This window comes from Nyctibius grandis, chromosome 32 (assembly GCF_013368605.1).
Source record: "Nyctibius grandis isolate bNycGra1 chromosome 32, bNycGra1.pri, whole genome shotgun sequence".
In the NCBI taxonomy this organism is placed as follows: Eukaryota; Metazoa; Chordata; class Aves; order Nyctibiiformes; family Nyctibiidae; genus Nyctibius; species Nyctibius grandis.
The window spans coordinates 447,759-474,680 of NC_090689.1; the positions used below are offsets into that span (position 1 = coordinate 447,759).

Consider the following 26,922-nt stretch of genomic DNA (forward strand, 5'->3'; position numbering starts at 1 on the left):
TTCCCTCATCCAAGTCATTAATGAATATATTGAATAGAACTGGTCCCAGTACCGACCCTTGAGGGACTCCACTAGACACAGGCCTCCAACTGGACTCTGTCCCATTGACCACCACTCTCTGGCTTCTTTCCTTCAGCCAGTTCACAATCCACCTCACTACCCGATCATCCAGACCACACTTCCTCAGTTTAGCTGCGAGGATGCTGTGGGAGACAGTATTTGATTCCTTGCTCATTAGCATCTTCCAAGTATGAGCCTAAGTTGTTTAGGCCCAGATTATCAACGGGAACAGGATGGGACAGGGTACTTCTAGGATCTCTGCTTAAGGCACTGTAACTTCATCCCCTAAACATAAACTGAGAATAGTAGCATGTTATTACTAAACAAATTATTTGTGATGATACATGCAAGAAAAAAGTCAGGTCAGCTTGGGTTTACATAGATCAGGGCTGCATGAGAGTCCCTGCACTCACTGCAACGTCAGTTACTTGTTTGATGACATTTCAGTTGCTTTCTCTGTTGTGTTTAGCATGATGCTGTTAGGCTTCTTTCTTTGTATGTTACATTATTCAGTCTGTTTATCTTTCTACTTTTAGGTGTCTACACCTTCTAGCTAAAAAATAAAAAATGCATGTTTGTGAGTGTACTACGTGTATATGTGTGATGGGAAGGTCGTTTGAGTTTACCTGGGTTTAGTGAGTCTCATGATCTGCTTTGTGTTCACTTTTGGGGATTTTATAGCAAGTATTTTTACTGTATCTAACTCTTAGAGCTCTTGCTGGGCTGTAAGGGAAGGGAATCTGTGCAACAGAAATCACAACTCTAGAGAAAACGTGCCACTAACTTGCAAATATGTCAGATGTTGCTACTCTTCTCACTTAACTATCATGCAGCTTAGAAGTGGCTATCAAAAATAAGATCGTGCTTCACATGATTGAACTGGGTTTCTTCAGGACAGAAGTTTCTGTGACACTTGGATTTTCAAGAGGGGGGACATTTACATCAGGGGACAAAGGATTCCCTGTCCTTATATTAATTCTTAGGTTTTCTTCTGCACAATATTTTGTGGCGTATGTATTTGTCTTTAAATGTTTCTTCCCCTAACAATTCGGTCCTTGATGTAGTTAATCCTGCAGTGAACTTGTGTTGAGTTTGTGTTGCTCTGTGTGTCTGTGGCAACAAAGTATAAAATCATGAACTCAGGATTGTGACCTTACTGCAAAATCAAGTGGGAGAGAAGCTAGACTGTGGAAAGGAACAGTTTTAACCAGGCATAAATCTTCAACAGTATTAGCAGAAGAATTGAACAGTATAGGTCAAGTAAATTGATTTTTGTATAAATACTCTCTTCTTCAAATTTGTGATGACAGGAGAATCTTTCTACATTTGACCTCTCTTCTAGTGCAGTTATTTTTGTGAGAAGTACCAAACACTCAAGGAAAACAATGCTTTGTGTTAAATGACAAAACCATGAATTGAGGCTGCTCAGTTTCCCACATTACTCTTGAGCTCTTCACCCTTGACCTGGGTAAACACTTCTCTTGGGCAAGTGCTAAGACATTTTAATCTCCATAACTCCTGGTTGACAGAGTCCCTTGGGAGGCAGTCCTGAAGGGCAAACGAGTCCAGGAAGGCTGGACTCTCTTCAAGAAGGTAACTTTAAAGGCACCGGAGCAGGCTGTCCCCATGTGCTGGAAGACGACTGGCCTGGCTGAACAGAGAGCTTTGGCTGGAACTCAGGAAAAAAAGGAGAGTTTATGACCTTTGGAAGAAGGGGCAGGTGACTCAGGAGGACTACAAAGATGTTGTGAGGCTATGCAGGAAGAAAGTTGGAAGGGCCAAAGCCCAACTAAAACGTAATCTGGCTACTGCTGTAAAAGACAATAAAAATGTTTTTAAAAATACATTAGCGACAAAAGGAGGGCCAAGGAGAATCTCCATCCTTTACTGGATGTGGGAGGAAACATAGTGACAAAGGATGAGGAAAAGGCTGAGGTGCTTAATGCCTTCTTTGTCTCAGTCTTTAGTAACAAGACCAGTTGTTCTCTGTGTACCCAGCCTCCTGAGCTGGAAGGCAGGGATGGGGAGCAGAATGAAGCCCCCATAATCCAAGGGGAAATGGTTAGTGACCTGCTATGCAACTTAAACATGCACAAGTCTATGCAGCCAGATGGGATCCACCCAAGGGTACGGAGGGAGCTGGCGGAAGTGCTCACCAAGCCACTTTCCATCATTTGTCAGCAGTCCTGGCTAACCAGGGAGGTCCCAGGGGACTGGAAATTAGCAAATGTGATGCCCATCTACAAGAAGGGCTGGAAGGAGGATCCGGGGAACTATAGGCCTGTCAGTCTGACCTCAGTGCCAGGGAAGATTATGGAGCAGATCATCTTGAGTGGTATCATGGGCCACGTACAGGACAACCGGGCAATCAGGCTCAGCATGGGTTTATGAAAGACAGGTCCTGCTTGACTAACCTGCTCTCCTTCTATGACAAGATGACCTGCTTACTGGATGAGGGAAAGGCTGTGAATGGTGTCTGCCTAGACTTTAGTAAAGCCTTTGACACCTATTCCCACAGCATTCTCCTGGAGAAACTGGCTGCTCATGGCTTGGACGGGCATACGCAGAATATGCTGAGTGCATTTGGGCTGTTGGTGTTTTACTGTTAGGGGAACAATAAATGTTGATGGCCCTCATCTGTGCCAGTTAGGCAGTTGCAAAAGGAAGGAGTTGGATGAAATCTATAAATCTGCTGGTGAGCTGAAGAGGTAGCTCATAGCTGCTGTGATAAAATACTGCTTCCTCTATAAGGAATAAAACTTTGGTGCTTTGGAATGATGAATTCCGCTGCCTTGCTGGTGGAAAAGATTAAGCAAAAGGGAAGGAGTTTAAGAGCTCTGAGTCAGGAGATTTGGAAGTCTTAATGTCTGATCTCTTTCTATACAGCATTAAGGCCTCCTATTTACTTTTTACCTACATAAAATTTAGCATCACCATCTTAATGATAAAGTGTTTAACCTGGAAATAGGAATAGATTGGAACTGTGTACCTCACACTCCTGCAGCCCAGAAAGGGTCAGTAACTCTTCCATCTGTGGCTGAAGAACCAAACACCTGCTACAAGATATTAAGACCTGAACAGAAGTGAAGGCACTGAAGCAGATAAGAATTGCTTTGAATAGCTCTTCACAAATATATTGGAAAAACTGTATAAGGGAGCAAAATTGAATGTGTGTGCATTAGTGCGTGTTTAGAATACATAATGGTCAGAGACATCCCTAAGGAGCCGAAATAGCCAGGAGAAGTGACAGGGGTTCAGAGAGTGCAAATCGCAGCTGCTTTATACTTGAGCCTGGAAGAGGGAGTGGGCCTGGGCTGCCCAAATGCCTCCTTGGCATGAGATGGGAAGGAACGCTGTATCTCATCTGCTCCCTGTGTCCAGTAAGCACCAGCTAAGTGCATCTTTCCATTACAGAGCACCAGCTTTGGCAGTAGTTGATGGCTTTGTCAACATCACAATACATGTAGGCATTGAGGGAGGAGTGAAGGTAGGTAGTGAGTCACCTTAAAGAATAGCCTGAGAAGGTACTTCAGATTGGCATGGGAGAGAAGAATAGGGTTTAGAAGGAAGTAAGCAAATCTAGGTTCACATTGGCATAATCAGGAGGCTAGATAAAGGGACATGGAGATAAGCATGGGGATCACAGTTGTGGAAAGCATTAAAAATGGAGACAAGAAACTTGAAATTGCTGCAGGAGCAGTGACATTCAACAACAGTCATGCTGCACTATTAGGCTCAACAGTAGGTTTGACTGGGGAAGTAACGGACGCGTGCCACACGCGCCCAGGGCTCTCTGGGCAGGAGCTGTAGGCTGCAATGAGAATGGCAGGGGGTGCCAAAGCCAGCGGGCTTAAACCGAGACTGGGGGCAGAGTTCAGTCCCTGAGTTGAGTTCATACATGTATTCATCATTGTCAGCTGTTTGTTAGCCTCCCATGTGTATGTAAGTGTATTTGGAGAAATGACTTCTGAGGAAAGCTGAAATTTTGATGTCCTAGCATTAATGTATTTTTGTTATGTTTTGTTTTGCTTTGCTTTTAATGAGCCACAGGCAAGGTCTTCTCCCTGTGACATGTCTGATACTATGCAAAGTAGAACGTTTCCCATTTTCCTTCATAAAGATGTCCATGCTGGGATCACAGACTATCCTTTTGTATACCCGTGGTCATCTGTCAAGCCTAATGTTTAAGTATCGGCAACCAGGGTTTCCAGAAAGGATTTGAATCCTTGCCGCCTTGGCCTGCCAGAAGTCCTATCAACCAAATATTGTGAGCTCTTGCCTGATATTCATTCTCTCTCCACTGCTGTGAAATTTATTGCTAGTCTGCTTCTTTTTTTTTTCCTTCTAAGAGTTCAAGTCCTCTCCTCTCTTCAGACTGTATTTTCTTTTCTGCTGAGTCAGTCCTGTTTTCCACTAGTGTCTTCCATCTGGCAGTGTAAAAAGTTAGGCAGTCATATGTTTCCCTTTGTTTTCCACAGCCCCCAGAACAGGGTGCAAGCTGCCGGTCTCCGAGAGGTGCAGAATCAGCTTCTCCATCAGGATTTAGCTTGTCTCTCTTCTCCTGTTTGTACTTGAAGAATGCTCTCCCCTGGTCGAGGAGTTACTGAGAAAAAGGTGTTTTGGATTAGCTTTACTTCTTCGCCTAGGAATGGCTACAGATGTTACTTTGATAAGGATATACTGTTTGTTTATTATTTTATTTTCTGTCCTGTTTCTCAAATTCATTTACTGGGTAATGGTCTTTATGCTGTCATCTCCTAGTTAGGTTATCAGCTTTTGGGTTTGTATCATTTTCATTGCTCATTATATTCACTGTGATGGGTATAGAGGTATCATTTTTGTGTCCCGTAGAGTTTATTCCGTTTTAAACTGAAGAGCTTTCCTATCTAATGTCATTCCAGGCAAGTACTTTCCTTCTCTCAACATAGACTGTCCAATTAACTTCTGCAAAGTCCTTTGGTGCTTTCAGTGTGCCTTGAAGGTAGTATGAACTTTTCATGTACGTAGGAAAAGAATGTAGGCTATTTCACCTACAGTGTGTAATAACTTTTTTACAACACTTTTCAAGCATTTTACAAGTATTCTTTGAAGCTCAAGTCAGTACATTTTCAGCATGATTCTGGAAAAACTGATGAACACAACTTTTCTGATGGTAAGGTCTCTTACCTTTCCCAACATGTGCCCTTGCACAGTGTTGCTTGCAGGTTGTTACTTGTTAGAGGACACCTTTGCCAGCTGCTCGGTGGAATTCATCTGCTCTTAGTGTGCTTGTGCTATGAACGGAGGCCTGACTGAAACCTTTCCTGTAAACAAGGAATATATCTATTAAGTTAATGGAGCTCATTGCGGAATGACATAATGGATCAGGCCAACTGAATGAATGTTAGTTATGAAGCCTTCCAAGATTTAACTCCACAAAACACTTACATGCTGAATATTCAAGCTGGGTAGATAAAACGAAACTGAATTATAACACAAAACCAAAATCTGCAAACTTTGGCAGTTTTTCCCCTCATGGCTACTGATTATCTGACAGTAAATTTATTAAAATGTATTTCTTTTATTCTTTTTTTTAAAAAAAAAAGTCTATTGTGGCAGCTTAGTCAAAGAGCATTTAGTTCCTGGAGAACAGTACTGGTTATGGATTGATCATTTCCTTCTTTGAGACCTCTCAGCCAAGATGCTCAATGACTGTAATCCAGGTTTGCTAAGGTGTTACAGAAATGATGAAAAGTATGATACGAGGCATTTCTCTGAGTAGTGCTGTTGTGGAAGTCACTTGGAGGTGAAGCACAGTCTGTCTGTTGGTCAGTTTTAACAACAAGGATTGGAAGGACGTGGGGGGCACTCGCCGGCTGCCCGTCTCATCATGTGGAGCAGCTTAGGGACAGCTGAGTCAAAGGAGAATCATATTTAAGCATCAACAACGCTTCAGGAAAATGGTATTTGCTTTGCTTCCTTGAAGCTACTTATTGAGTGATGAGCAACTATGATAACCAGGCAAGGCTTATACAATTGCTATATGTTGTGCTTGTTCTTTCCATTTTGCAAATAAATGGGCAGAAGGGTTAATCAGATTAAAGTTGATAATCTTGAATTATTTCAAATTCTGCAACCATACAGGGTTTTTTGTCACTGCTGTTAGTGGTTGCTGTAGACTTCTGTATGCCTTGAGTTGAGAGAAAATAATTCCTTGCAGAGCCCTGTAGGTCAGGGTGTCACATGATGCATGTAAAAACTACAAGGGAAATGTCCAAAAATTATTAATTTGGAGACACAACAGGGTGGTGTAGATCAGCAGTGGATTCACATAATTGAATTTCAGCAAACCATTCCAGCCCAAGGGTCAAATTATTAATAAATAGAAGACAAAACACACCATCTGGTGAAGCATGCCCGATGTAACTGAATTAATTGTTCAGTGGATCTCAAGGCCAGTTAAATAGCTTATCCGTATTTCTCATTCTTCTTACTAGATGACACATTCAAAGCTCTTCCCTCCCTTCTCCCCCTCTAACCCTTTAACCTCTGAGTCAGTTAGTGGTGGTGGGTGGTGTGTGCTCTGACAGTGTGTTGAGTATATTGCTGAAATAAACAAGCTACTTCAGAGTTTTTTTAGCAAATGAGAGCCTGCGGTCAGTGGCTGACTTTCAAACATATGGGCTTAAAAAGACGTAATTTTAATTCATTGTAGTTATTATTTGCATAGTGCTATCTACTGCTGGGTGGTTTTACAGGCAACATGTATCTCTAGGATTGTTTCCTGTTCAAAAAGTTACGCACAAAGATGAAAAAAGCAGAGCTGGATGTGAAATGATCATTGTAAAGCCTAGCTTTGTCTCAACAGTTGAATGATTTTGTTAGTTAGAAAATTAGTGCCTTAGTTTCTTTAGACTCCTCTGGCTTTAGCAGGCTGCTGGACAACTGTTGATTTTTTGGTGGCTGAGAAAACGTAATTTTTTAGGTGGTCCAGTCTGCGTTTTTTTAGTGTATTTTTCTGTTGGGGGGAGAGGGGTTGTTTTTCTTACAGAATAATTTATACATTTGTACAGAAAATAGGACAGTCACATTTTTATAACGTCAAAGAAATAAATGGTTAAATGTGACTTTTAGAACCAGTAGAGTCTCAGTCACACAGAGTCTGAGCTTATGCCTGTATGTCTCGGAAAGATGTTGCTGTTTTAGCCCCTGTTGATCATAGTGGAATTACTCAACCAGTACCAACAAAAATGATAAAAAATGCGTAGAAGATTACAAAAAAATATTTCTGCTTCACAATTGTTGCCTTGGTGATGTGCAGTGTGTAATTATATTTTTTAAAAACTTGGTTAACAAATTAGAAACATCTCAGCAAATATATCTTTAATTTTGTAGCCAGTGCATTTTATTCTTATTTTATGTCTATGGCAACTCTCGAGGCTGTATGACAAATTATTTCATCAAAAGCAATTTCTGTCCCGTAGAGATGTTTATGGCAGTTCACGGATTCCTCTGAACTGAGTGTGAGGCTCAGATTTTCAGATTTGCCTTGTGATATTAGATGTCCCGTTTTTCCCACGATTAAATAAGAGTTTTGATGCCTCTTGTGCAGTTCTGTTGGGCCACATACTTAAGTGGAGAGAAGAGAACTAAAATTAAGAGGATTGCGTTCAGATGAAGTTCAGGTTTCTGGGTATCCTGAATTTCCAGTGCAGGTAATTCTGAAATGCTCAGTGCACGTTACAAAGGCTATGAAGTGCAGCGTGGTGTCTTGCTCTGTAATCCCTCTGGTGAGTGCAGGCGCTGGGCTGGCTGCCTTCAGGGAGAGGACGGGCCATTAGCCACTGGATCAAAGCGCTGCCCTGCTTAGTGGCTGCTAGTGGCACAACTCAGCGTAATAGCACCCCGAGGAATACGGAGTAAGGGAAATAGTCTCCCAGCTGGAGCTCGATCAATAAGACTTGGAAAAGCTGCCTACAAGAGCTTTATCTCAGACACTTGTCTCCTGACCCATGTGGTCTGCTGCAGGGAGCAGGGAAGGAAGCGGTGTGAGAACACCACCCTGTTCCTTGGGCTTTTGTGGCTAAATGTCACTGCTAGTTAGATCTATCCCCAATACAGCTCCTGCAGTCGTTTGCCTGGAATTTGAGGTTATTTCTATTTTACATGTTGTTTTTAAAGTATTGAACTACCTAAAAAGGCATATTTGTCTTTGAGGGAATCCTGTACTTTGGTCTCTTTTCATATTAAGATTTAAAAAGAACACATTTCAGAACAGTGTCTGGCTTTATTTTAAAATAAGTATTTAGACTCAAATATCGTACTTTATCTATATTTATATGGAAAATAAAAATGTGTGCCTTCAGTTGAAATGCAATCCCATGTGTAAATACCATTTCACTTTTTACCTTTTTTTAAACTTGTGATGAGCTGTGTTAGCCAAGATCTAAAATAGTTGATACTGTTCTGGAATACTGTAAAGCTGGGTTTTGGGGTTGTTTTTTGTAATTTGGTTTTGTTTGTTTTTTAGAGTATCATAACTTTGCCCAAACAATCAGTGGAATAACATTAGCATGAGGCTTGAGGTCTGGATGAATATTCTGTCTGCACGTGCTGTTCCTTGGGCTCCAATGTAACAGTTTCTTTCAGGATTGCTCCAGTGACAATATTTTAATACAATGCAACTTTCCTGGCCATTCCTGCTGACGTTTCTGGGTTTAGTATGAATAAAGTACTAAAGCTGTAACCAGAGTTAACAATTCTGTACTACAATATTTCAGTTAAATTGCAGGTTATTAAATAAAGCAAGGCAATTTCTGATCTTACTTAATGTACATTTCCAGTAACTCAGGATCTGATGTCAACAAAAAAAATGTTTTAGATAGTGCAAAGGAGTGAAGTAATCGGATTATCTTTCAGGAAATGTATAGTGTTTATTTCAAAGTATTTTAGCATGATACAGAGCTAGTAGAAGAATTCACAGTTTACAGGGTAGTAGTTTGAGTCAGATGGACGTAATGTCTTTCTAGTACAGTCTTTGGTTCTTGGCTGTGATGGACTGGAGGAATTTCTCCCTTCTTGCTGGCTGTGCAGTTCTCCTTTAGTTCTCTGCCCTGTCTCCTCCTCAAGAGGTGCAGCCCACCTTCTCTGAACTCACCATTTTTTAGTTCATCTGAGTCTTTCTGGGCTTGGGTCTGTTGTAGAAGTGATCTCTCAGTAAGAACACAAAGGACAAGCAAAGCTTATGGGTTATTATGGGGAAACCCAAGAGCTGGTTTTGTTGTGCTCTGCAAGTTAAGTCTTTTGCCTCTCTTTACATCAGCTTTTTACACTGTTCATTTGGCAGATCTCATCTATTTCACCACTGCCAAAGGTCCGCAGTTGATTTTCTGGGTATTGCCAGTCATGCAGGTCACGTTTCAAGCCATAGCTGGGCAAGCTCTCAAGTGCTGGAGCCTCACATTAGCAGGTAGATGTAGTTGTTAGTGACTGCCATAGTGAAGCTGTGCTAGACCGAGGAGATGCCTGAGCTTTGCAGTCTTAGATTGTTCTTGAAATGAGTTGGTGGTCCCTCAAGGGGTGTCTGGTGGTCGTGATTGCCCCTAGTTGTGGTGTCCGCTGTATGACCCCGCTTCTGCACAGGCGTGGTTGATGCCTTGCAAAGTTGTTGCACATGTAGGCTGGCCCCAAGGAAAAGATACCATCCCGCCTCCGCAGGACTTGTCTCTTACTCCAGCCAGAGTTGTAAATCACACCAATTAAGGCACAACAAAGGTATTGTTCTGTTCCCAAGGCCCTTATCTCTTGCCAGACTTCCAGGCCTCTGTAGCACCCATCCCCTCCTCCAGCCAGAGTTGTCAAACAAGTTGTTTAAGGCATACAAACTCTGTCTGTCACACGTTCTCAGTTCTTTCTGTTTTTAAGCCACACCATTTACAACAGTATACCACAATATGATTTGTCAGCAGTTTGTTGTTCATCCTAAAAGAAATTAAGGTAGGACAGGTATATTTGGAGAGCTAGGTCTCCCCCTGATGCATTCTGTTGTCTTTCTTCAGTAGAATTTGGGCACTTGTTTCTGCTTTGAAGTGCTGACCTCAGCTTCAGCACAAATTGGTTTACAGTGAAGAATTCACTGACGGGAGAACATCTGGGTTATCGAAGTATGTAGGTATGATCAAAGTGAAAGATGTAGCAGGATGTTTCTCTGGACGTTTCAGTCCAAAGGAGCACAGCCAATTACTACTCGAGTTTAGAGATGCCGATATGGTGTCTTAATGAGATCCTCCCGGGCATGTGTGTGACTCTTAAGAGCATTTGGTTTGGGAACAGTTTCTTGTCCAGTTTGTAATTGGTCATGCAAACATCCCTGATCCACTTTGTGACAAATGAGTGCTGAACTAATGAGAGTGGCTACGTACAACCCTCAAAAGTGTGAGTCACCAAAAAAGGTTGCTCTGTAGCTCTCTGGGATTTGCAGGTGGGTTGAACTTAGATCATGCGTGAACAGATCAACTCTGGAGCCAATATGCAGTAGTTGGAATACCTCCAGGAAGCACTGGCTTTAGGATATATGTGCTGATGTCTTCACCTCCTCAACTGTGGTAAAGACGTGTTCCAAAGTAGAGACCAAACGTGCACAGTCCTGGAGTTTTGCCTGTGAGAGTACACGGGTGGAGCCCCAAACCCATTAGGTTTTGAGAATTCCAGAAAAGACTGGCAGTACCTGTGTAGTCAACAGTGGGTGAGAGAAGATTGCTGACAAGAGCCAGGTCATTGCGGTGTGAGAGCAGCTGCTATTCCTCAAATAAAGCAAGACTTGGTTAGGGAGAATTCCTGTACATTAATCCTGGCTAGCGAGTTTGTAATGCAGATAAAGCACGGTGAGGAGCGCTGGTAGAGCTGCAGGTGCTGCTTTACGGTGTCTCTAGACAGTTTGGTGATAAACTGCTAGTCTAGTGAGAGAAGTCCAATCTCACACTTTGATTAAGAATCTTTTCAAAATCAGACTGCCGTTTCATTGGATTTTACTTCAGTCTCATGAGACTTAGTTTCTGTTTTAAATTCCCTGGGTTTCTGTAATTATGAAATAATGATTTTTTTGGAAGCTATCAGCTTTGGCTGCTGCATGGAAGAACTTGAGAATGTCGGTTATAAAGGTTCAAATATTAAAATATGAATGAAAGGAACCTCTGTGTGGTTTATGAAATTGTTGTTGCTTCCTGACTTGAATAGTTGGAAGTGATGAATGATACTGCAAGAAACTGTGATTTTATTCTGGTTTGATATATTTAAAAACATAAATATTTATTACAAATTTCTATTCCCATTTACAAAATACTTGCTTTTTGTAAGTCCCCTTTAATATGATTTTTGATTCTGATGGATATGGTTCTAGTCACTGATGTTTTCTTTTTTTTTTCTCTTCTTCAGTTACACCAGCAGAATTGTTTCCAGTGGACTGAAGGCACAAGTTAATAATCCAGAGCTGAAAGTCAGAGGATTGGACCCACTCATCAGTAATTTAATTGATAAACTTCAGCACTTTAATCAAGTAAGTAACTTTTAGAGATAAAAGCATTTTATCACTGGGTTTGATAGCAGAGCTGTAGCTAAAATTACGAGGTCGTACTGCTTCTCGTGTTGCATTTCCCATTACCTGAAATAGCCGTGGAGTGGGCCCAGTACTAAAGGCAACTGAAGACTCTGTTGTGTCAGCTGGTTTCTGAACTCTAATGGAGCAAAATGATTTCCCTAGAAGTTGCTCTGATTCCTGGCTCTTGTTCCATAGCTGTTGATTAACTGTCCCACAGTCCACAGTCCCAGGAACATGGAAGAACTCCTGAGTCCCACAATTCACTTGAAGCTTGTGACTATAGTCAGGCTGTGTGAGCGCCTTTAGAAGTCCTGTGATATTCTTGTGTTGGAGGAGTATCTCCTTGCTTCCTGTTTTCAGTGGTACAGACACAAACAGATCAAAAGACAAAATGGGTCTGTAAGTGTGTGATAACTGAACTAAACAGAATGCTGAAATCAGGACAGAAGGTGCTACAGGATGAATTAACCATGCACCTTGGAAAACATTTCCTTGACAGGCCTTGTTCTCCAGCCCAAAAGGAAAGACAACCTAACAATGAGTTTGTCAGAGGCACGATTAACCTGTGCCTGTCTCTATCATCTGTTTGCGTTCCCTCAGATGCACGTGCAGTCCTGGTGCATTTGCTGTCTTTCAAAGCTGAATACATGATTCACTGATAATTACTGCTTCAGCACACATCTTTGGGAGCTCTTAAAGTAGTGCCAGTCCAAATGAGCTGGAGCTAACAGATGTAACAGAGATTGTTTTTTATTTAAAGTGGGCATGTTTTCTTGTCGTCTTGGAAGAATGCTTACAACAGTGTGTTCGGAGTCAGATGTGTTTGCACGTTAGTCTACTTGTAATCCTTCACCATTAGAGAGTGGTGGAGCATGGGGATAGAAATAGTTCGTAGAAAACCGCTGTAAGATTTAAGTCCACCTTTGTGGGTGGGGTGTGCAGGAAGAAAAATAAATCTGCACAGGTAAAACGGGAGGAGGAATTGCTTAGGATGTGGGAGGTTATTAAGGCTGTGGCTGTGACTGGGAGTCATGGTTTGATCTCTTATTTGCTCCTGCAGAAGTACGCCCCTCCTTTACCTCTCATCAACCACCGGTGGTAAATCCATAGTCTAACCAGTAATTAGTGTTTTTGTTAAATCTTGCTTGGCTCTAATGTTCTTCTACTGTTCTGTAGGCTGCAGTTTAGGGATTCTTTGTATCACACTGATTTAACTTGCCATGGGGGATTAAAACAACCAGTCTGATGCGGTACTTAATATTAGAGTGAAATAGATATTATGTGGTCAGATTGATGAAAAGGATAATTCATTATTTATCTGCCTTTGCATGTTATAAAGTAGAATGTTAATTTACTTTATAAATATTAGATATATCCATCTGTGTAATAGTCTTCTGTAAACACTGACAATAGGCAATAGTTAATTAAATTAAAAGTAGCTATGTATTGGAAATTCTATTTCTTTGTCTCATGTAGAAAAGCAACAATCTGAACCATCTCATAATGAGCTGCATACCAATTTTCTCTGAGTTATGTGTGTTTAGAAAACGGCTTCAAAGAACTCTTTTTAGCCAGAAGAATAAAATCCCAATTCCTAGCTCTTTGTGTAAGTTGGAAGTGTTGCTTTCTGTTACTTCTAACTCTGTTTTAGGAGAATATCATCCTTAAGTAAATGTAACTCCCATCAGATTGAGGTGCTTAGCAGTAATGGATTCCAAGGGTGAAGGATTAAACAGAATACTGATTATTGCCCTAAGATGGTTTGTTCTTAAGTACTTGGAATAATGTAAATTCCTTTGATCATAATTTTAGTAAGATTTCTTCAGAGATCCGAGCATCAAAGAAGTTGCTAAATATCTATGGCTTTCACATACAACATCAAACATGTGTAGCTCTTCTCTGCTTCTTGAATTTTCATTTCAGTTGTGATATTAATACACAAATAAAAACTGACACTGAAAATCCGATTAGATCAGGAGTTTAAAGTGTCATCAATAGTGTGTGTAGACTGTATAGAGGAAGAGTTATACAGAATCCCATTACTCATTTTACAGGCCAATTGATTTTTTTTTCATGAAATTATTCTTCTTTTTTTGAGGCAATATGTAAGGTGGAATTTAAACAGTGATAAAATAAGGTGTTTTCTTTGTATATTCTTAAGTGTCTGACATTTGCAACACCGTTTTAAGCAATAGGTGCAGAAGCAGTCCTAGAGAGTCAGGAAGCCTGGAGGGCAGAGGACAAAGCAATGCACAGAATGTGCATCACAGGTGATTTGATGTGTCTAGGCCCCAGAAATCTTCTACCACTTCAGTAATATTGCTAAACTACGCAGAAGAAAGCATGTTCTTGGATAAGAGAAAGATGTGTTAAGATTTGTAAAAGAAGTAACATTTCTGTCTTAACAAAACAAGCTCCAGCAACGCTGCATCTGTCCCTCAGAGAGCCTGGACAAAGCCTGCTGGCTTTCTGTCTCTCTCTCATTCTGTTTTCCAAAGGTGCGTGGTTTTGAAAATCAGGATAATCTGCTGCTAGATAAATTTGCTGAGGTTGTGGAGTTCTGTCGACTACAGCTACGTTCAAATCAACAGGACTGATTTTTCTAAAAGATGTACCTTAGCTCAGCAGTTCTTAACCGTTTCTGGAGTAAATCTAATCGCTGCTGTCTCCGATAGCTCCTCTTCTACCTCCTGTCTTCCACTGCTGGACCCCAGCTCTTCCTTGTCACTCTGTGACTACTGCTGCAGCCTCCTGCCCCACTGGCAGTCCTGGGCCGCGGATGCAGCGGGGTTAGTGGGGCCTGAGGTAACGTGGGCCTCTGGCTACCGGGGTAGCAATGCAGCACAAGGCTGTGAGCAAGAGTGGCTTGTCACTGGCCGTGCAGTAGCAGCAAACTATTCATTCGTTTAAATCCAAACCTGACAGTTTTTCGTGTACTGCGGCCATTTCTTTGTTAGCTCCTTATTATGACATCCTCAAATGTAAAGAGATTAGTAACTTCATTGATCCTAAGTCCCATGAACATGAACAAAACTCTTGTCAATGTATTATTGTTCTAGTTGGTGCATCCCAACTCCAGCATGTTACAAATAATCTGTATGCAGGTCGTCTTCCGTTTCTGCCTGTCATTTAGGCTGAAATGCCAGTGCGTTGGAGATCATAGCAGTGCCTCATTTTTTCTTCTCTGGGACTTAAATCCTCACCGCATAGTAGTTGTTCTTTTAAAGAATTACTATGCAAATAGCAGGCCGTTTCATAACCCCTTGCCAAAGCCAAAAGTCAAGTGAAATTTAGAGAATATTAACAATTACTGTTATTTGCATTCCTGGCAGATAAGGTATCTGAAGGGTTTATTGTAGCTGCTGATTCACATATCAAGAGAATGGCTGAGTTACAATTTACAGTAACTTTTACTCTTAGTAGTGCAAAAACAGATCAAGTGATGTCCCAGGCTGATATTGAAAAGCTAGCAGTTAGCAATAACATCTTTTCCTCCTGCTTTTTTGTGAATAGAGCAGATGTGAACTGCAACTGATAATAAACATAAAATTCCCCATTACGCCTTTTTTGAGTACTGCTTCTTGCCACATAATCACACTTAAATATGTTTTAATGTTTTTCTTCAGCATAATGCTTTTCACAGTTCAAACACAAGTGGATCTGAGGCCAAGGTTAAAAATCCTAAAGGATCAATTGCATTGAAAAGCAATGAGGGATGTTAGGGAAAAGTGAAAAAGCTTTGACTATAACTTTCCTAGCAGGGTTGCATGGGCATTCTCAAAGGATTATAATATAATAAGTATTGTACAAGTTTAACTTATTTGTCTTTTGTCAGCCTGAATCTAATCTTGACAGATTTTGAGAATCAGTGTTTTGCTGTTGTCAGAGATGAATGCTTAGGGCATGGCTGTAATTCAAGAAGACGGTGTGATACCCTAGCACGTAAAATGAGAGCAATGTCAAAGCAAATCTTGCAGAAGCTGGACCCACATAATTTTTTTTTTCCCCACTGAAGTCTCATGGATCTGCCAGCTGAGCTAAGAAATACGTGTATCTTGAATTCCATTTAGATTTGTATACAAAGAATACTGTCGTAGCAAAGTTCAAAGCAACAGCACTGAGATGTTTCTTATCAATAGTATGAGCTAGCCATAATTGAATCTCGAATGTGAATTTAATTGGGTTAGACAACAGAGAATAATACAATAAATCATTTAACTACTACTTAATTTAAAAGTGTATATATTTTTTAGGCATCTATAAAATTTATTACATTATAGAGTTTTTATGAGATTTAAGTGGAGACAAATTGGTTTGATTTTCTTCCGAAGTTGTAGCTAACTTGGACTAAGACTCAAAATATTCTGTTCTTCGTTTCATCCAATGAAAACATAGAAAGAAAGGTAGCCGTCTTAGAAAGGCTGTTGCTGTATTACTTCTGGTACTTGGGATTTAAACAGCCCCAACAGGCTTAGAAGTATTATTGCTTGCCCCCCCCATAGCTCCCAAAACCCGCAGGGACTTGTCTCTTAGAAAGCAGAGCACCTTTCCCAGAACTGCCATATGTCTGGATTTCCAAAACAGGGTTGTTTGGTTTTTTTTCCTATCCAAAGCATTTGGAGACTTTGGACATTTCTGCAGGCTTTCAGGTGCTCCATATCACTTTTGGAAGTGTGAAGCAAGACATCTGGGAATCCCAGAGGTATTCACTCTCCCTTTGGTGGCTAACCACACGGACTGCCTGTAATCTGCAGCGTTGAATTTAATGCAGGTGCACAGATTAATGGAAGAAGACACACTGAAGGGATTGGGCCCCAGTCCCCACTGTGTGCTGTGTACGGTGTACTGACAATCTGTGCACGTGTAGTATGCTCTCAGGGCTTTCACAGTTTGTTGCGTGCAGACTCTGTCATGCAAGTTCTTCTGTGATGGTAATCCCATACAGAAATATAGAATGCGAAAGGCTGTCTTCTCTGCACAGCCGAGGGCACGCCATCATAGCCTGTTGAGGGTGCCACCCAACTGACCTCAAGACTGATTTTATCTTTTGCAAGTAATGTAGGACCCACGTCACTACTCAGCTGGTGAAAGCTGTCCTTAGCACAACAGAGACTTGATTCTTCAGTGCAGGTTTTGAATGGTCTGGGTCATAGAAGTCTTAAATATTAATCTTGCCTCAGCTTGCCTGCAGTTCAGGTACAAGAGAGATTTTCATTGAAGCAGACACTTCTATAGTTGTTGTTGGTCCTTTTTGAATTCATGTCACTATAAAGGCAATAACAGTTCTCACCACCTTCATCTCCAAATGTGAACAGCAGCAATAATAGAATTAACACAATAGTTATTGTCTGATTAGTAAATAGCAGCAAGAAATGAATATACTTCAGGAAAATAAAGATAGAATTAATGAAACCTGAGACAATTATGTTTAAAGTCTTATAATGCCAGGAAAGAGCAAGTGGACTGTTTATTTTTTTATTTCATGCTCTGCTGTATAAAAATTATTCGCCCCTATATTTAAATAAACTATCATCTCAGATTGCTTCATCAGTTATACAGCTTGTTTCTCATCCTTTTTTTTTTTCAAAATGTTTCTTCTTATTAGATTCACGGGCTGTTTTTGTTCTCCCCTGCTAAGAATCAGATATCTCTCTGCTTCCAGGTATAGATGCTGAATGCTCAGCTCTGAGATAAGTTATGATCTTTTTCATATTCCATATGCAATGAAACAATTCATCCTGATGCTTGAAACAATCCAGCTTATTCAAAGACTGAGCATAATCTTTCTCTCTGTCGTCTTCTGTATGGTTTTCTAAGGAAATATATATATATATATATACAGATATGTAATGTACGCTGTATAAAAATTTTGGAGACATCAGATTTCATCATATCTGTGATTAAAGCAAGAAAAGATACATAAATGCTGCCATCCTGGGAAAAAGAAACAAAAATCTAGTAGTGATTTAGCGCTCTCTTGTTTCGTTAAAGAACCTGGCAGATGTCTGTCATATATAGTTCTTAGCGAGTCATCTTTGGGTCCGTAGCTTTTTGCTTTTGTAATGTATTTTCATATTGACTTGTCAGTCAAAGTTGAGAAAATGCATCTGCTGTCTATGGGGGGACTCTCTTGTTACCGAGAAAAATTAAAATCAAGAAAGGGCCCTCTTTGCAAGGAGTGTGCCACACAGTAGTGCAGCGGGGTCCGGGGGTATATAGCAGACTAGATAGTAACGGGGGTGCTTCACTAGGGAATGTTCCTCGCAATAAAGGCTCTCGTTCCCAGGCAGTTAAACAGGATGTAGTTGCTGATTGCTTAGGAGCATTTGTCTGTCAGGGCTTCCATTAGAAGGACTAAAATTCACATGAAATATATCCAAATAGCAGGCTGGGGCATCTGAAGTCTGTCAAAATCCTATTCTGGTCTCGGGTTTCTGCAAACTGCTATTGCTTTGAGACTGGGAATTTGTGCCCCTTCCTCATTTCCGACTTAGGCATCCCAGGTGAGACTGCGGGGGGAGCATCCACGGGGAGAGGGGGTGAGCAGGGACAAGCTGGGAGCCACGGATGACTCCGCTGGGCTCCTACTGGAAAATACGGAGATGTGGCCATGACGGAAGAAAAACTCACTCGAGTTCCCTTTGTCTGCATACCTCGAGGGGCAGATAGAAAGGCAGACCAGCCAATAGTAATTCAGTCATTAGGCTGGAGATGTGGGATCTCCTCCGTCAAGGCCTGGCAGCTCTGTTCCCTGGGCTGTGTGCAGTGGCTTTGTTCTCTCATACGCCCTTATGTTTTAAAAAGAAAAGGAGTTTGGAATCTCTAACCTTGTTTCTGCTGTGGCGTTAAAACTCCTGTCAAAAACAGAAGTTTGTCCATGAATCAGAACGAGAGCGTTCTTTCTAGTCCAGTCCCACTAAAAAAACATCACTGGAGCGTTGTTTTATGGAGAGCGTATGGTAATGTTGTAATTTATTGCTAATTGAGGTATATATCATCCCTGGCTGAAATCAGTGTACTTTTGCTGGCCTGAGGTCTGCAGGTTGGTTGTTTGGTTTTGTTAAATATACTGACTTGAGATATAATTAAATAATTTTAATTAGAATTGAGAAATGACTTCTTAGTATTAAAAACAGCATTAAGTTTTCAACAGAAACAGAAATAATGTGAAATACTGGCTCAAGTAAACCAAAATGTAGCATTTTAAAATAAGACAAATCTGAATCTCAACGTAAATCCAGCATATCTTGTTATAAGCTAGCAAATATATAATGCTAAAATGCCCGTTTATTATTCATGTGTTGTGTCTCAGAGTATGCTGTGCTATTTGTCTTGCAAGCATTTTCAAAAATTATTTGCCCAGATGGGCCATTGTATATATTTTGTTTTGCTCATTGTGGGAAATTAGTCTTAATAAATCAAAGTCACATATTGAGTCACAACAGTGACTTGAGCCAAGTCAGGGAGAGGGAGGGGAGAGCTACTGTTTTGATCTATAACTGAGCCAAACCATTTCACATATAGAATAGAAAAACATAGTTTGAAAAGAAGAGTCTTATTTAAAAAAAAAATAGTCTGTCCCTTGGCTTGAGTGCCTGGTTCTAGTTGCAGCTGATTAGCAAAACCCGAGCTGATACTAGTTTTCAGATGAGCTGAAAAGAGTTTTGGATTCTCTGTTGTAATGGCTGCAAGTGAGGAGAGGGTCAAGCCTTGGAGGGATCTGCTTTGGCCTGACTGGTGGAAGGTGGTGCGGGAGTGTGAGGCTGGGCACGGGAATACGAGGGCTGGTGTGGGCACCCACGGGCGGGCAGGAGAGCAAGGCAGGGGTGGGAGCACAAGGCATCTGGGAGGAGCTGGTGGGCCCCGGGGGCTTGGGATTGCTGCCCAGGAGATGGAGGCAGTAAAAGGGAAACTTTTCCAGCATTAATGGAAATACTGTGGTTTCTTGCCACCCCAAGAGAAATGCATCACTCTAGTAACTGTTGTCTTTGTGGTATAAGGTGCTAACCGACATGCATGCTGCTGTTACTGTTCAACAACAGGAACAGTTAACAGGTGTTATTGTTCTTGACCAGAAATGCCCCTTTGTGGGTGTTGGCGGGGGAAGGAGGCATGCATCTGACTGCTACGTTAGCCTCTTTGTTTTGATGTTAATTGATTTTTTTTAAACACAGAAAGTCAGCAATTATCATTGCATTAATTAAGATGGTCATACTGAAATTATAAATTCTCTTTTATGTAAACACTTATTTTGTTCTATTAGCCCATCATCCTTTTCTGATCACTCTAATTGTAAGTCATAATTGTAAGTCATGTACATTGTTTTAAGTTAGTATCGTTAGAAGTGTGATTATGATATTTACTTTTGATCTCATTCCTGAGGTACAACAATGTGCTTATTTTTGGAGGTGGTAAGCTTAGCATAATAGGAAATAAAAGCAGAGATTTATGGGCTGATCATTGTTTTCTTTAGGGGGATAAAGGTCTTCAAACAACTCATTGTTGGCCAAAAGGATGAACAGGGTCGTTTTCCTCTCTTTCTTTTCCACTACTAAAGGGAGGAGACAGGTAGCAAAAAGCAGTGTAAGAAAATAAAGCCAAAGACTACCTAAAGCCTTGTAGCCAAAGACTACCTTGACCTTTTAAAGGTCAAGTGGGTCTGTACCGCTAGTGACAAGTGGATTAATGCTACTAAAGTATACTGCCACTTCCCAGTTAAAGCAAACCACTTGTTCCCAGCAATAGTTTGGGTTGCACTGTAGCAGAAGTTGGTGAATCAGACCTGAACTGGAGAAGCCGCAGATCGGGTGTCCCTCTGAGAGGTTTCTCTTACTTAGATGCCTGATGTGGCTGCCCATTGTGGCTGCCCGATGCCACTCCCAGATGCTTTCCGCACAACCTAGAAGCATGGGAGCCAAGTCATCAATAAGACCTGCAGCCCTCATATTTAGGCTGCTTAACCAGTTCCTCCATGGCAGCTTAACGGGAGATGGTCCATACATCTCGTGACTTTATCTGCAATGTGTAGAAAGGCTAAATCCTCTGAATCAGTTTGGTGCCGTTTGTATTCATGCATCAGTCATGTACTTCTTGGAGGACAAAACGAAGAAGAGCTAATGATAGGTGTGAGGTTAGGCAGATCTGTCTGAGATACAATATTCACCAGACTCTCCCCACCATGCCTTTCCAGGTTGGTACCTTGAGAGGTGATACCCAGTGGCTTCCCTCACCCAGGAGGTGAAACACTGGTAGAAATAATGACAGGGAAGTACTGTGCATCTGTGTCTTAAATGCAAACTCAGACACAGTTGAGTGACCTTCCTCAGCCTTCTTTAAAAGTCTAGGTCCAAGCTGACATTGTATGCACTGGCTTACATGGTGCTTAAATGACAAGATGCAGAGAGACCACAGAGCACTTATGTTAATGGCTGTCATACATAATAGTCAATGAGAATTAAGGATTTTTTTTTTAAATGCATTAGCAATAAGACTATTTTTAGAGGCATATATTTTAATTCTGATTCTTCTACCAGTATTTACCAGAACATAAAAGTTACCCAGAGAGTGATAGATAATTTGAGGTTTGAAGGGACAATCTGGCTCAACCTTCTGTTGAAAGCAGAGCCTTAGATTAGGTTATCCAGGGCCCTCTAAAACCAAGTCTTGCATATTTCCAGGGAGGGAAATACCATCTCTTCTCTGGTGCCCCTGCACTTTGTATTTGTTTGTTTGTTTATATCTATGAAAATAAGTACACTAGTCTTAAATGGCTCACTTCTTCCTGTTTATAATGTTCTCAAGGTCCAGCTTGAATTCCTAAACAATGGTTCTTGGGCACAGAATAGGCACTTTATACCTTTATACACTGAAATCTGTTTCAGTGTATAAAGCAAGAGCAGTTATGTACTAACTGGACAGTGGGATACCTGGAAGTTCCTGCTTCCTACAGGAAAACATCCAAAGGAAATGACAACCAAAGTGCACAGCATGTCTCCATATCTTGCACAAAGCAGATTCCTGTGCAAGTCCAGCCTGCCTGGATTGCCACCAGTGAGGCTGACATAAGCAAATGGGGAGCACTGGTGAGATGGCAGCCTGCTCATTTACGGAGTGCAGAATTTGCATACACTTACTGGCTGGAAGCAAATTTACTACTGTGCACACGATGCTGAGAAAAGCCTCGGGTATTATGGCTGGGAACCATTTGATCGTTACTGTTCTTTTGAATAGCAATGAGGTGCCTGTAAGGGTCTATATGGCATGGCTTCTGTGCATTTGCAAATGTACCCTGCTCCTGAGCATAGATGGGACTTTTTCTACCCTTAATTATGATTTCATGGCTGAAAATGCCACTTAGGTGTTTGAGCTCTGTAGTCCTAAAAACATCCAGGCCTTCGGTTACCCCTAAACACCTCAGGCTTTGGCTAGCTGAAGTGTCTTGCATTGCAAATGTGATTTATTTACGATGCACTGTTTAGTGACACCTATGATCTATCCTGCTTCCTGGGACTGTATGCATTTTAAATGAGATAATACATTTATTTCACTTGCCATTTTCATGCATCTGAAATGAGCCTGTGCCTCACAGTGCAGTTACGTGGGAGCATATCTATTTGGGGCTGAGTATTCCCAGTCCCAGACGTCATGGATGAACTTGTCATTATGCAGAACAGTCACCCAGGAGACCACCGGTTCCTTCCAGAAATGGGTAGCCTTGATATTGCCTTAACAGTAATAGTAAAGTGAAAAATGAGAGGCAGTGAATAAGACAATACCACTTCACATGTAGAAATACACTTTCATCACTGTTTACTCAAGCTTGCTTTTGAGCTGTGCAAAGACACCAGTCTTCACTCTGGAGGAAAGTAATCCCATGGAGAGTCTGTTATCACATAAATCTCATGCAAGTGCTTCCCCCCACCCTGAAGATTTGAGAGTTGCCAGTACTTAGCAAGCACGAGCCACTCACAAACAACTGCAGAAGGTACCTGCCTTGTTGTAAGGCAGAAACTAGGTTCTCTGTCTCTTATGGCAACTGAGAGCTTACAAAAAGTTGTTAATATAGAAACATTGGAGGGTATTCACAAAGGGTAACATTGATCTAGCAAAGCAAACAAGACCCAGCATGTATAACCACGCTCAAGCCCAGAATCAATATTTATGTATTTACCTAACTTTAAATATGTAAATAATTCCATTGGCTATTCACACTGTGTGTAATTACAATTATATGCATGTTTGAGAGAAGGCCATGCTCAAAAATGAGAGATACGGGGCCTGGTGTAAGTCTTCTGAGGTTAAACCCTTTGCGTAATTGTTTGAGAGTAAGACTCCTTCCAGAGGGTAATTCAAAATATCAATATCGAGGCTTTTATTCTGGATCACCCTTCTCCGTTGATAATAAAAGGAATCCAGGGAGAGTGTTCTGGCAAGGCTAGCATTAACTTTTGCCAGTTCACTTTCATTTATCCCCTCAGTTTTCTCCTTCCCAGAAGCAAGCCTGCAGTATGGCATTTAAACACGCAGGTCGCTCAGCGGTTTTACGTAGGGACAGGCAGAGAGAGGTCTGTGCTTTTTTGATGCCTTAGTGTGCTCCTGCACAGGTGTTTCTGCATTCTGGGCTCATGGCAGCGTGCACACCACATCACACAGTCCCCAAAAGGGATGGGGTAGCAGGACTGAATTGTTTTGAAGCAACCACAATGTGTCCTCAGTCTTACACAGTTCAGTCACGTCTGAAGGCGCCGTTATGTAGGCCTCTATGTGCTTTTACCATGTGTAACTGAGAAAAAAACCCCTGATATACACGTTCTGTCATTTCCAACATTTGGAAAAGGTGGTTTCTAGCTCTAATCCATTAATAATTCTGATCTGGGAAATACCTTTTCTATATCATGAGGACTTTTCTACAGTTACAGAAGTATGTCTAATAACTAATTCAAATGGATTCAAGTGACAGTCAAATTTGAACACAGCTTTCTATCCAGAAGCAAATAACTAGAACATAGCCTACTGATAAGAAGCATGTAGTGTTTTCCGTGCTGCCACGTGTCCCGATACATATCAGCCTTGCAAGCGGAATCAAAAAGTGCTCAATGTCATTTCAGGGCTCTGTGTCTTGTTTGCTCCTTTCAGTATCTATAAAAGGAGCCTCTCACAGCAGAGTTTTTCAAAATGACATGTTCATGGGAGTGAACTGGCAGACAAACAATGTAATTATTGGGTAATGTAATGAAATATGACTTGTGCTTCATTGCAGTAAAATGATGCTGAACTATATTTGATGTGGCATTTGAAATAAGAGAATCTAATCACATAGAATGGATTTCAGAAGGGTGAATGGAAAGCTTGAGATTTGTCTTTCTTAGGCCATATAATTGGGGCTGGATGAAGTCATAAAGAAAGGGGAGAGGGCCACGGGACGTGGCGAGCTGCAGGCACGTTGAACCCCTTGATAAAGCTGACTGTTTGTGCCAGCCACTCAAATATCAGTTTAATATTAAAGAGCTTTGTTGCATGAAGTTCTAGTCTCGAGGGTCATTTTGAGTCATGCAGCACGATACAGAAGTTTTAACTGAGGTGCGTAAAATGAATCACTTCAAGTATTAAAGTTCAATTTTGGACTTCATTTAGAGTGGTTGTGAACCATATGAAGCAATATTGTACTTATTATAAAGATTATTTCAGTTATTGGTTAATATATTTTTTAGATTTTTTTTTTTAATCTAGCTTTGCTAATCACTTCTGAGTACTTGGTAGACTAAAACTTGCACACCAGTTACCAGACATGTAAAATAACTTTTGAGTTGGTAATAAGATATATTAACTAATAATCCCAACAAAATATAATAAATTGCTACTTAATTCTGAGACAGTCAAACAAAACTAAATGTATTGGATTTATTTTGAAAACTTGAATAATTACTTCTTGAAATAAGAAGTTTCTGTTCAGCTCCTAAGTGTAGTGGTAAAAGCCAGAAAGTCATGAGTGCACATTCGGGAAATGGGATTAGCTGATAAATAAGGATTAGCTGGTAATAAAACATCTCAGTTCAGTGGCAAAGGAAAAACACTTGACAATTTCAGAAGTAATAAAAGAGAAATATTAAACACTACAAAGCAAAAATTACAACACGTAAAAGTCAAGAAGAAAAGCTGAAGGTGTGAGGTAAAACCTGTGACTGGTAGGGCCGTAGACAGTAAGAAACTGTCTTACCTTGCATGCTAAGGTATACTGTTGGATATAAATACTTAATAATGAGGCAAAAAGTATCCCTGTGCAACATTTAAATTCTAGTAAATGCTATGAAATTTTTGGCTTCATTCTTTGAGGAAGCCAAAGCTGTCCTGCCTGCCTATCAGCCTGCTCCTCCAGCACCATTTCCGTAGCCGTTTTCATCTGTGCAGGAAATTTCGCTCCTTGCTTATTACTCCTGTTTCAGAAGTTTTTGGACTACACAGACATGTTAGCACACATGGCAGTGTGATTCCTGAAAAAAGATTCTTGGAAGAAACGCCCAAGAGTGATGCACTGAGCACATAAACGGGGGCAAAGCATGCAGGGCAGTGTGTTCGTCTTAGGAATGGCCTGTGCGCAGAGTTTTAGGTGTACCTCTGGTATTGCACTGTTTTGATGAAGCCAGCACAGGTTTTTTTGTGTGTGGATGGTTTTTTTGATCAGTTCAGGCGGAGGAAAACTTGCATGACTGTAATCTGGGTTAAGCTAAAATAGTTCAATATGAACTGTCAAGCTGGAGTTAGGCTGGTGAGCAGGAGTTAAACTGGGTGCGATTGCTGTGCAGCCTGCTGCTACGCTCGTAGCAATTCCAGAGAGATCATATGATCAAAATGTATTAGTTCCTTCTGGCCGGTACACAGGGAGAAAAAGGACAAGATCATTTTGTAGGAGCCTCGAATCCAAGGGAGTTCTGGTCCATAGAGAATACCTGACGAGTTTGAATCCTAAGGAAGATTTTAGCCACCTTTTTCTATGGCGGATTAGGAAGTGGTCTAGAAAGAGAAAGTCTGCTCTGGTCTCTGTTAACATCATTGTCTGGGTCCCAGTGAATGTCCCCAGCACAATCTAGCTGTGGAGGTAAAATGACTGTGGACAGATTGTAGAGGATGAGAGAAGGCACCAAGATATTCAGTCTACTTCTTAGCTCTCTCCGATTCTTATTTTTTCTCCTATCCCTTCCTTTTTCCCAATCCCTGCTGTAAATGAAACATTTAATTTTGCCAGTGGTAACTGTGTGACAGAAGGGTGGAGCACAAGCCCTGCATGTGTGAAACGGGGCCATATGCTTGTGTGGGCGTGGGCGAGCGTGTGGACATGCTTCTCCGCAGAAGATTCAAGTGGGATGAAGTGAGCTTTGTGGAGGATGCAGTTTGGAGGTGTGGTACTTCAATGCAAACCCCAGAATTCAGGTCAATCTCAGCATCACCCCCAAAGCTGTTTTTCAGCATCCCTCTTTTCCTGTTGCATCAACCATTCACAGCAGTTGATAATACAAGTTTAGGCGATCTGAAACCTCAGGGTCTGACAGAGGGAAGAGTGGCAAATGGGAGATTTAGCAAATTCATACTTAGTCCCTGGCTTCTGCCTTGGATTCAGATTAAACCCTGGACAATCACAGCTACGCGTACATGACAGTTATATTGCTGCAGTTAAACCAGTCAAATTTCTTCCACCATTTTGCAAGCCCCATAAGGGAGGTAAGAGAAGGCAGTGTTAGTCTAGCTCCTGGAGAGGAAGATGACATTGATTTCTTCAAAAACACAAAATCCTGAGAATTCAGACACACCGTATTTTCATTTTCCAGTCCAGGACTAAACAGAAAATAGCAACATCAGCCCTGGAGGCATGATACTGAGGGAGAATTCTGTTTGTCTTGTTCCTCCCAGTCCCTCCCTCCTGTAGCCCTCACCCCAAAATATTGTTTAGCACTGGCAAGTCCACAGTGCTTGGTGGTAGTTCAGCCTTTCATTTTAGAATGCTGTTCCTTAACGTGGCTTTATACAAAGTTTTAGATGTGACAGAAATCAGGTGAAATACCTACAACAGCTTGAACAGGCTTCCATCTTACCTGGACTTTGGTAGCTTTCAGAAAGCTGTCAGTTGTAATCTCCTGTGTTGGCATATATGTATGTGTGTATATGTTTGAGCATGCGTATAATTTTGAGCATTACAAGCTGAAGTCAGCAGCATGAAAAGCTAGTTGATCGGTCAGATGCTTATGTGCCACTGACAACTTCGTCAGTAGGTGTAGTTACGTGTGACTGTCACA

At 41.2% G+C, this 26,922-nt stretch overlaps 1 protein-coding gene across 1 annotated transcript in view; it reads left to right on the forward strand.

Moving 5' to 3' along the window:
* The window catches only part of LOC137675134 (glypican-5-like), a 345,701-nt gene that overhangs the window by 186,258 nt on the left and 132,521 nt on the right, over positions 1-26,922 (forward strand). The window contains exon 7 of the mRNA XM_068421077.1: positions 11,473-11,593. Within this exon, the coding sequence (XP_068277178.1) occupies positions 11,473-11,593 (121 nt within the window). The remainder of the gene's footprint in view (positions 1-11,472; positions 11,594-26,922) is intronic.